The 10,848-nt window shown below is 47.5% G+C and overlaps 1 protein-coding gene across 2 annotated transcripts in view; it reads right to left on the bottom strand.

The window, feature by feature from the left end:
• Positions 1–5,418: 5,418 nt before the first annotated feature.
• DEUP1 (deuterosome assembly protein 1) overlaps positions 5,419–10,848 on the bottom strand; it is a 107,160-nt gene continuing 101,730 nt past the window's right edge. For both annotated transcript variants that reach the window (XM_043876839.1, XM_043876847.1), the window contains one exon: positions 5,419–6,390. In XM_043876839.1, the coding sequence (XP_043732774.1) occupies positions 6,214–6,390 (177 nt within the window). In that variant the 3' untranslated portion in view covers positions 5,419–6,213. The remainder of the gene's footprint in view (positions 6,391–10,848) is intronic.

Genomic DNA, 10,848 nt, shown 5'->3' with positions numbered 1-10,848 from the left:
TGTGGGAGAAGGCGAGGGTGGGATGATCTGGGAGAATAGCATCAAAACAAGTATACTATCAAGTGTGAAACAGATCACCAGCCCAGGTTGGATGCATGAGACAAGTGCTCAGGGCTGGTGCACTGGGAAGACCCAGAGGGATGAGATGGAGAGGGAGGCGGGAGGGGGGATCAGGATAGGGGACACATGTAAATCCATGGCTGATTCATGTCAATGTATGGCAAAAACCACTACAATACTGTAAAGTAACTAGCCTCCAATTAATAAAAATAATTGGAAAATTAAAAAAAAAGACTGTGACTATGACCCCTCTCTTTTTATGAGGTGCCAAATTCTGTTTTTAGTGAAGTACAGTTGATTTTGGTGGGCTGCAGCCCCTAGGGTGGCAAAGAGTCAAACCCAGCTGAGCGACTGATCACACACGCACACACATAGCTGATTTACAATGTTATCTTAGTTTCAGATTCTTCTCTAGGTTATTATGAGATACTGAATTCAGTTCCCTATGATACACAGTCGGCTCCTGTTTATTTTATATATAGTAGTGTGTATCTGTTAATCCCATACTAACGCATCCCTCCACCGCCTTCCCCTTTGGTGACCATGTGTTTGTTTTCCATGTCTGGGAGTCTTTTTTGTTTTGTAAATAAGTTCATTTGTATCATATTTTTAGGTTCCACATATAAATGATATGGTATTTGTCTTTTTCTGTCTGACTTACTTCACTTAGTGTGATAATCTCTAGGCTCAACCATGTTACTGCGAATGGCATTATTTCTTTTTTTGACTGAGTAGTATTTGATTGTGTGTGTGTGTGTGTGTGTGTGTGTGTGTATGTGTGTGTGTGTGTAAAGCACATCTTTCTGTCCATTCATTTTTGATGAACATTTAGGTTGCTTCCATGTCTTTGCTATTACAGGGCTGCTATGAACCCTGGGGTGCTTATATCTTTCTGAACTAAGAGTTTTTGTCTTTTCTGTATATATGCCCAGGAGTAAGACTGCTGAATCATATGATAACTCTATTTTTAGTCTTTTAAGGAACCTCCATACTTTTTTGTATAGTGGCTGTACCAATTTACCTTCCCACTAACAGTGTAGGAGGTTTCCTGTTTCTCCACAGCTTCTCCAGCATTTATTATTTGTAGATTTTTAAATGATGGCCATTCTGACAGGTGTGAGGCGATGCCTCATCGTGGTTTTGATTTGCATTTCTCTGATAATCTGTGGTGTTGAGCATCTTTTCACGTGCCCGTTGGTCATGTGTACGTCTTCTGTGGAGAACGTCTACTTAGGTCTTGTGCTTGTTTTTGATTGTGTGTCTGTGGTTTGTTGTTGTGGTTGTGGCTGGGCTGTATGAGCCACTGCGACCCCTTTGGACCCAGTTGGAGGGTGGTGACGTGAGGCGGGGAGCCCCTCAGCACTGCTCACCAGGTTTCTGTGCCTCGGGCCAGTGTGCTGCCTCACACCTGCCTTGGGAGAACCTGAAGGTCACGTTTCCTCAGGCTTTTCCCTCGGCCCGCGGCCCATCCATCATCGTCCTCAGGCCACAGCACAGCCTCTCTGAGGAAGAGCCTTTCATCAGACTGGAATGGTTTACCCTTTAGGGTTCAGCTCTGGGTGCTGCTCCAGGCTGCGGGTTAGACAGTGAGACAGCTTCAGGTGCTAGCCGGGCCCAAATCCCTCTCACGACTGCTGCTGCATTCCTGGGCTGTAATGGTTCCTTTTGTTCTTTATTGGATTCCTATGAGACATTAGTTAACACGTGTAAGAGGAGCGTGCAGACGCTCAGCTGGTCCTGTGTGAGGCTGGGTATGAGTCAAGTCTCCCACACCCACCAGCATTCAGACCTGTTCACACTATTGTGCTCCTTTATGCAGCTGACAGTCTGACGTGGCTAGGAGTTTGTCTCGTATCTAAACTGCCTCAAACTTCCTCTGCTTTTTACCTTTGCGGTCCCCATGTCTGGATTCATTGCACCCTTTAATCACTGCTTCTCAAATACCTGCCATGACCAAGACCTGTGCTGGGTGCACAGAGGAGGCACAGAAGCCCTTTACTCCTCTTTTCCAGGAGCTTTCAGGCCAGTTGGAGAGACTGGAGGAAGTGTAAGGAGGAAATGTACATTCCCTGAGCGAATGGGATGGGGAGAGGATAACCCCACAGCACGCAGTCAGGTTAAGCATGGCGGAGACAGCGCAGGGATCCAGACAAACCCACCGCAGGGCAGGCCTCTGTTTAGGGAGCGAGGTGCCGAGAGACACTCTCCCACAGCGGAGGGCAGCGTCTCAGGACCGTGTCCTCCACTGAGCCAGAGCAGCGCTGCAGACATGATCCAGGGTTGGCTATCATGTTCACGGAAATGTGGGCGTTATCTGTGTTTTTCCAGCAGCCCCCACTCCCTCAAATTTGCTCAATTCTCAAACCAGTTTGCTCCTGGATAATTAAAAGTAAGGGCTTCCCAGGTGGCACAGTGATAAAGAATCCACCTGCAATGCAGGAGACATGGGTTTGATTCCTGGGTTGGGAAGATCCCCTGGAGAAGGAAATGGCAACCCACTCCAGTATCCTTGCCTGGAGAAGCCCATGGACAGAGGAGCCTGGCGGGCTACAATCCATGGGGTCGCAAAGAGTCAGTCAGACATGACTGAACACGTATGCACAATCTGTTAAGAAGTAAAAATATATATCTGGCCCACTACGAGGCCAAAGTTAACTCAAGTTCCACCTCCTCTTGGAGGTGATTCCCAGCGGTAGACGGCCTGATGGATCTTCCTCAAAGGGCCTGTGTCAGGAAGCATTTAACAAGAGGCTTCCTGTGTGCTGTTTGGGATCTGTCAGGAACCCTCTGGCCCTTATTGATTCCTGAATATTCAGGAATTAAGAGGAGAGGCACGCCTTTCCGGGGCTGAGGAATACAGGCATTTCTCATTACAGTGATAAGTACCCTCTTCCTTTTTATGAGCCAAATGGTAAAAGGTGATCGTTTGCAACTCTCTCTCTTTGATAGGGATCATCTTATGTTTCATAAGTCTGGAATTTTAATCTTTGTCTTTGCTGAGAATAACCACTCTGTAAGACAGTATATATGCCCACGCCATGTTGATTAAAACATCTTTGCTCCATCAGAGCTTTGGTCCCTGTGTCTTTCTTTCTCTCTCTCTCTATTTCTGGCTAATTCCTTGGAGCGTGGAGGCCTGCTGAGCTCACTTTCTTTTCTTGCCCGGGATTCTAAGCCCCTCTCGAGAAGGCGCACTGTGCCTTCACGCACTGGAGAGGGCACCTGGTGTCTATGTGCAGCCGCGCGAGCCCTAAGAACGGGACTCTATTGGCTTTCCACGTAGACCAGGGGTATCAGCCTCTTTCTCTCTCTTACTCTCGAACCACTAGGTTCCGGTCCATTAAAGGACCAACAAGCGCTATCAGCCTCTTTCTTGCTCTTACTTTCTTATCAGCGACTCCGGACCACCAGGTTCTGGTCCATTAAAGGACCAACAGGCCTGTGGCCCTCCTCTTCCTTCTCCATCATGTTGTAGCTCAATCATGGGCTAAACAGATTTTTTTTTTTATATTGGTTTAGCCTTTTCCTTTTATTATTTTTTAAATTTATTTATTTTTTAATTGAAGGATAATTGCTTCACAGAATTTTGTTGGTGTCACACAAAGGAGGTTATAACTACTCTTTGCTGATGAATAACAGGACCTCTGCCTTTTGTTCACTCCCTCCCACAGCAACACCTGGGGCAATTGCTCGTGGCCTCCCTGATCTGGGGAGCAGGGGAGGGGAGGGTGGGGGGGAGGGGGAGGACAGGGGAGGACGGGGTGGGGCGGGGGGTGGGGAGAGCAGGGAGGCACGACTGGCCTCCTGGATCTGGGGAGTGGGGGAGGGGGAGGGGAGGGCAGAGGGGGGAGGGGCAGGTGAGGGGGAAGGGGGGGAGGGGGAGGACAGGGGAGGTGGGGGGGGGAGGACAGGGGAGGACGGAGGAGGGGGGGAAGGGGGGAGGGGGAGAGCAGGGAGGCGACGGGAGGAGCAGCAGGCAGGCCTCAGTCCTCTCCTTTCAATGTTCAACCAGAGCTGCTTGCTTTTTATCTCAACAGTGTATGTGTTGGGCCTCTGCCTATGATTTCTTTTGAATGTTGAATCCTGCTGTTAAGCAAAACCCATTGAAAACCACTGTTTTAAGAAACTGGGTATGAAGAGGTAAGCTGAAATAGTGACTTAAAAGAAGCTTGCTTTGCAAAGCAACTATACGCCAATAAAAAACAGACAAAAAACAAAGGCAAAGACAGAAGTTTGTGATCTGGAGAGGCAAGGGCACCGTCAGTCCCGGACACACTCCACGTTCATGCTCTTGACTCTGTCGTGCGTGTGTGCACGCTCAGTCGTGTCCAACTCTCTTGCGACCCCCTAGACTGTAGGCACCTCTGTCCCTGGGACTTCCCAGGCAAGAATGCTGGAGCAGGTTGCCGTTTCCTTCTCCAAGGGACCTTTCCAAACCAGGGATCAAACCCTGAGACTCCTGCATTGCAGGCGGATTTTTTTTTTTTTACCACTGAGCCACATTGGAAGCCCCCTGACTCGGTTAAATTTTAAGATAATTGTCATCTAGATCTTTGTTTCCGCATGCAATTTCCAACCATGTGTTAACCCTGAAGAGAATGAAATGGCATTCAGACGTAGCATGTTTTAAATTTTTGCATTGTTTGCATTTGTATTAGGGATATAAAGGTTTTAGAATTTGTCCATGGACTGTTCTTTTCCTAAACACAAATTTTCTTTGCCTCTTCTAAAGATAACATTTCCCATCTTCTAAAGATAACACTGAAAAATACCCTTTGTGTCCAGGATAGAAATCACTCAGTAGTTTAAGGAATGATAACGCGGGTTGTTTTCCTCACGTGGAACTCTGTACCTGCCGATGTTCTGTTGTGAAATGTGGTTTCTGCGGCCACAGTGCTACTCACCACCTGCATGCTCTCAAGAGGTGACGCTGGAAAGTGGTAAAAGGCAGAGCCGGGAGTCAGAGGCTGGCGTTTCTCTCTTACTCACCATGATTCTACAGTAAGTTCTTAACAGCTTGAGTCCCAGGAACAAGGATACTAGCCTTGCTGACTTCCCAGGCTTGTTCTGGGTAGAAATAAATAATTCTCTGTGAAGCCTTTTTGCAAATATCAAGAGCTCTACAAATCCACGTGGCTGTGTCACTGAAGTGAACAGGGCTCTGCATCTCCCATGGCAATGACACTCATCTAAAGGACGTCGTGACTTATCTCTCTGTATGTGGAGATTCAGTTTCTTCAAAGAGAAAAATAACACTATAAAAGCTGTAGGGCTTACCTGGAATAATGAAACAAGGATTTTTCATAATCTTTATATAAATGTCATTTTTAAAGAAAGAAAAATGGATTATCACACTTGTTTATTTGTAACTTGAGTTTTATTGTTCACTACCATGCTATTACTCTTTTATACAGATGGAGCATTTGCGTTTTAAGTCCAAAGAATTTCTCATTCCTTTATTATATTTAAAACAGAGGTATTACAAAGGAGAAGGTAACAGCAATGCTTTCTACTTTATCTTATGTCCATGGAGTAATTAGTACATGAAGCATTAATCTTAGGCACATGTTTAAAGCGTGCAGACAGTATGTTCCACATCTTTTTGTGTTAAAACAGAAAGACATTACAAAGATGAATGCAGAAACAGTAAGCTATATGGTTTTTTCTAAAAGAAATTTTAGGATATTTACATAGTTTAAAATACTAAATATTTTTCATTAAAAAAAAAATCCTTGAAATTTCAAGCCTAGTAAAATGGAGCTGCACTGCATCTGTTTATACTTAGAATATAGTAAAGCCCTTTCCCTCATCATGTGATGTTACAGAGGAAATGGGCTCCCGTACACATGACTAAAGTGGGAGAAAGCTGCATATTTAATTCCAGACAATTCCTTAGACTGGAGGGAAAAAATCTCTTTTGGAGTAGTCATGTTTATTTTACAGTAACTCTGTAGCTGAACAATTTATTATGTTAATACAGAAATACAAAGAGCTTTATCAAACAAAATACTTACTATTTTCTAGCTGCCTTACAGAAATGATTTACTCAAGAAAACAGAACAAAATTTCTCAGTTTCATTAATCAGCTTTGTAAATATTTTGCCAGAGCTTTGTTTCCTGGGGTGGGGGAAGCAAATAAAAACATTTAAAAGCTCATATGTGTCTATTTTGTTTTAGCTTGGTGTATTTATTAAGAGTAAATTCTGTGTGTCTTTGCAGTTCATCAATATGTGTATTTAGAAGTTTTTCAAGTTCTTTTGCTCGCTTCTCCTCCTCCAGAAGGAAATGCTGTGCGGCCAAAGAAGCCGGGAAGGATATATCTGGGGGAGACTAAAGAAAGAAGAAGAAAAAGTTAGATGAGGAACACAAGACCTTTTACAATCTTCGCATTTCTTGGTATGCTTCACCCCTGACCAACTGTCAAACACTGCAGCTCCGAATGAAAAATATATCTTAAGCTGAACTCTATACCAGTGTAATGCAGTCACTGCTAATGAGGTCCTTAAGGAATAAATTTAAAAACTGGCTTAAAAAGGGGGCTCATGGCTGCATGCAGTTAGCCAGGTGAGGCGGGATAAAAGCATGATGTTTGGTAGGAGGGTAAATATTGTCTGTCCAGTTGCAGCTGAGATCACCTCAGTGACGAGTGCCGGGTTGCACCCTTCATGTGGTGTGGAAGTGCTCAGTTAACTGTGACCTGTCTAGTGCTTATTTACACACACACAAAATGTGTGACTGAGGAATAAAGCGCAATGATAGATAATTTTACAGTGCTTCGTTCAAAATTAATGTTTTAGGTTGCTTAAAAAAATAAGTTGGGGAAATTTTTACTTTTGTTTTTTAGTTCTGCAGCACCCCCAGGCTCTTCTTCAACTTTTTATTGGGAGAATTGGGATTTTTATAAAGCCTAAGAGGAGTCCACGATCTGTATGCAGGTGAACTCTTACAGGGAACCTAGTCCACAAGCCTGGTCTCTGGCAGGGGTGTATGGACTGGGGCGGAGGGCGGTGGCGTGCAGCCAGCTCACGGGGCAGCCCCAGCGCAGCTGCCGGGCCAGGTACCACATCTTCACTCCAATAGCATATGGCAGTCTGGGGCCGTGGGACGCCGCTGTTGATCTGGTAAATACATTCTTTTTAATACTAAGGAGGAAGGTCAGAAGTAGCTAGCATTCTTCTGGGACAGACAACAGTACACATCTGCGTTCTTGCCCCAACATGATGTTTTATGCTAACGATGCTGTCATAATACACTCTGGAGGAGCCTGGATCAGCTGGACATTCCAAAGACTGCAGATATAGTAACACGAGCGTTGTGCTAAGACATGATGACCAAGAACTGGTAAGCATGCTGAAGGCTCGGAAAGACAGAGGTACTTCAGAGAGTTAAGAGGGAAACCCCAGAAGCAATTCAGGGCTTGACACTCTGTTTGTAGGTGTCTGGAGATATGGAGCATGTCAGGACATCTTTTTAAGCACAAATTAAAGTACCTTGCATTTCTTATCACTATGAAAGAAGCAGAAAGCTTGGTAGGTCTCTTGAAGTTTTGGAGGCAGCATGTTCCACTCAGGAGGAATAATCTGAATCATTTATTATGTGATACAGAAGGCTGTTTTGTTTGTTTGTTTTTAAGAAGGGCCCAGAGCAAGAAAGGGCTCTGCAGTCAGTTGGGAGTGCGGCACAAGCCGTCTTGCTCCTTGGGTGAAATGACTTAGCAGATTTCATACTAGAAGTTGTGGTATAGAAAAATTGTGGTAGACTCTCTGTGAAGCCTCTGGCCAGTTTCAAAGGGAAAGCTGTATTACAATCACCTGCAGCAGATCACTATACTGTTTGCAAGACCGTTCCTGTGATGCTCGTGAGCCCTGGCTGAGACAGAGCACCCAAGAAACAGACAGGATGACTTGGCCTAGCCTCTGACGTGGCTATTCCCATGGAGTTATGCATGGGTCCACCTGCACCATCTACCTGCACTCAGGGTCACCTAGCGACTGTTCCTGCTGAGTGTCTGATCTGCTTGCAATAGAGACCAAAGCTGAGCTCCTGATAGGGCACCATCCAAGGAGACCAACCAGACTCTTGATGGCAAACAGATTACATCAGGTCCCTCAAACCTTGGAAAGGGCAGAAAGGGCAGTATGCCATCCTTACCAGAACAGACGTGTACCCTACAGTCTGTATCTCCTGCCTGCAGGGCTGTGGCCAGCACCACTGTCTGAGGGCTCACAGAGGAACTGGCGGATTGACCTGAGATCCTGATGAATAATAAACAAACGTACTTTACAGCAGAGGAGTGTGGCAGTGAGGGCATGATCAGGTGTCCACTGGTTCTACCACGGATGGCATATTTGTCCTCAGAGGGTGCGAACCTGATAGGCTTTCTGAAGGCACCGCTGAGGCGTTAGCTTGTCAACCATGTCCTATGAGCATGGCGAGCCATTCTTTAGGACATGGTGTGGACTTTAAACCAATGGCTGTCACAGGCTACTGCGTTTGTAACAGTGATCTGGGAACAGAAGGGAGGACGTAGGAACGGCTTCACTCCCTGCTCACCCTCCTGGAGAATCTGTACCTTCTCTCTCCCTGTCTTTCGGCTCTGTTGGTCTACAGGTCTTCAGTGTCAGAGAAGGAATGCCTCTCACTGAGTGAGACTGTGGAGTCTCCACAAACTTAAAGCTTTGGCAGCATCTAGTCACAGGACTCTTCATGCTGACAGGTCGGAGGCACAGAAAAGAGGTGTGCTACCGGCAGAGGTACCTGACCTGAGCATCATTAGGGGCGAGGCCGTTACTACACGGGGGCAGGGAAGAATACGTCTGGGACTCAGGCAGTCCACGGAGGGGCTAGCTCAGTGCTCTCCTGCCCAGTTTTAAGTACAGATGCAAACCACACCCTGCTGAGGGCACAGGAACAAGCGCTTACCCCATGAGTAAGCTGGTCCGGGTGGTCCAGCCACCGGGACCAACAGGAGTGTCGGCTGGTGGGGAGGAGATCTAGAGTGGGTGAGGAGACTCAAGATGGCATCAAGGGCTACAGGTTGTTCCACTGACCCCCCTCCTGTAAGTTTCCCCAGAAGTCATGACCAGTCAGCATCTTGGAGAAGCTAGGCCTGAATGGAGTGAACAGTGTGAAGAGAACATGGGTCTGAATGGTGCACACAGGGGAATGGATGCTGCCCGTGTGTACCCAGACCCTGCCACCAGGCTGGCACGTCTGTCTTCCAGCTGCCCTGGGTTTTGGTGCTAACAGCTCACAGGTGGCCCCGTCTCTGGAGATCGGCCTATGGCTGAACTGGAGCCTCCTTCCTCACCTGGGAAGTTTCAGTCCCCCCTCTTCTCAGGGGCAGTGACTTATTGACACGGGGGTACAAAACACCAGTGTGGAAGACGGTGGCGTAGACAGGCCCTGAGCTTACCTCCTCTCACAGGCATACCAGAATCACAACTGTCTGCAGAGCAACTATCATAGAAAAGGACTGGAATCTATCAGAAAAGATCAACAATGAAGATGTAAGAAGGAACCACAGCAAGACAGGTAGTGGATCCGTGACTTAGTGAAATCTCACACCCCCCGGGGAGTTGGCGCACACATAGGAGAATAATTAAACTGCAGAGGTTCTCCTACAGCAGAGAGACTCCTGAGCGCCACACTGAGATCCCCAGCCCAGGTTACAGTACTGGGAAGAGGAGCCTCCAGAGCATTTGGCTTTGAAGGCCATCAGGGCTTACTTGCAGGAGCCCCACAAGATTAGGAGAAAAAGACTTCACTCTTAAAGGGCTCACACAAAATCTCACGTGTACGAGGACCCAGGGCAAGAGCAGTAATTTGATAGAAGCCTGGGCCAGATCTACCTGTTGGCCTTGGAGAGTCTCCTGGAGAGGCAGGGAATGGCTGCAGCTCACCCTGGGGACAAAGACACCGGTGTCAGACACATTGGGGAACATTCAACTGCACGAACACTCTTGGCAGCTGATATCTTGGGTCATTAGCGCCACGACCTGGCCCCACCTAACAGCCTCCATGTGACAGTGCTGGGACACTTCAGGCCAAACAACTAACTGGGGGGGAAACACAGCCCTACCCATCAGCAGACAAGCTTCCTAAAGACGAAAGGACACACAGCCACCTGTGGATACACCTAGACAGGGTCTGGACCACCAGAGGGCCAAGACCCAACTCTACCTACCAGTGGGCAGGCATCAGCCTCTCTTTCTAGAAAGCCTGCACAAACCTCTAGACCAGCCTCACTCACCAGGGAGCAGACACCAGAAGCAAGAAAACTATAATCCTGCAAGGCACACCAGACCTTCCTGGGACTAGCCAGCCCTTGTGGGATCACTATCAGGCTAACACAACCTCCAGACACCTTAGTCCCCATACTCAACTGTATCATGAACTGCCTGCCCCACAATGATCTGAAATGAGCTCTGGGATCCCTGGGCCCTGCAGCCAGACTCCAGGAACTGGGTCTGCCTGACAGTAGGTGGGCACTAACCCCGGGATCTGGCTTTACCTGCCAGTGAGTGGGCAAGAGCCTCAGTGTTTGGGACCCTGATCCTGCCCACCAGCGAGCCAGCACTAGCCCCAGCCTCCTTCGGATTCCACAACCAGGCACTTCACGACCATGCCCTACTAAACAGCAGCCAGCATAATCTGCACAAGACAGGGTCTGGCAACCAGCCAGACGAGGGCCTGACCAAGCTTCCTGGACCACCCACACACCCTGCCACAGGAGAAGGACCCATGCAGCCCTCTCAGGGGGAACCTCTAGCTTGGGCGACAACAGGG

Source organism: Cervus elaphus, chromosome 2 (genome assembly GCF_910594005.1).
Source record: "Cervus elaphus chromosome 2, mCerEla1.1, whole genome shotgun sequence".
Lineage (NCBI taxonomy): Eukaryota > Metazoa > Chordata > Mammalia > Artiodactyla > Cervidae > Cervus > Cervus elaphus.
Note: the sequence above shows the minus strand (reverse complement) of the source record. Positions and strands in the feature narration are given on the sequence as shown.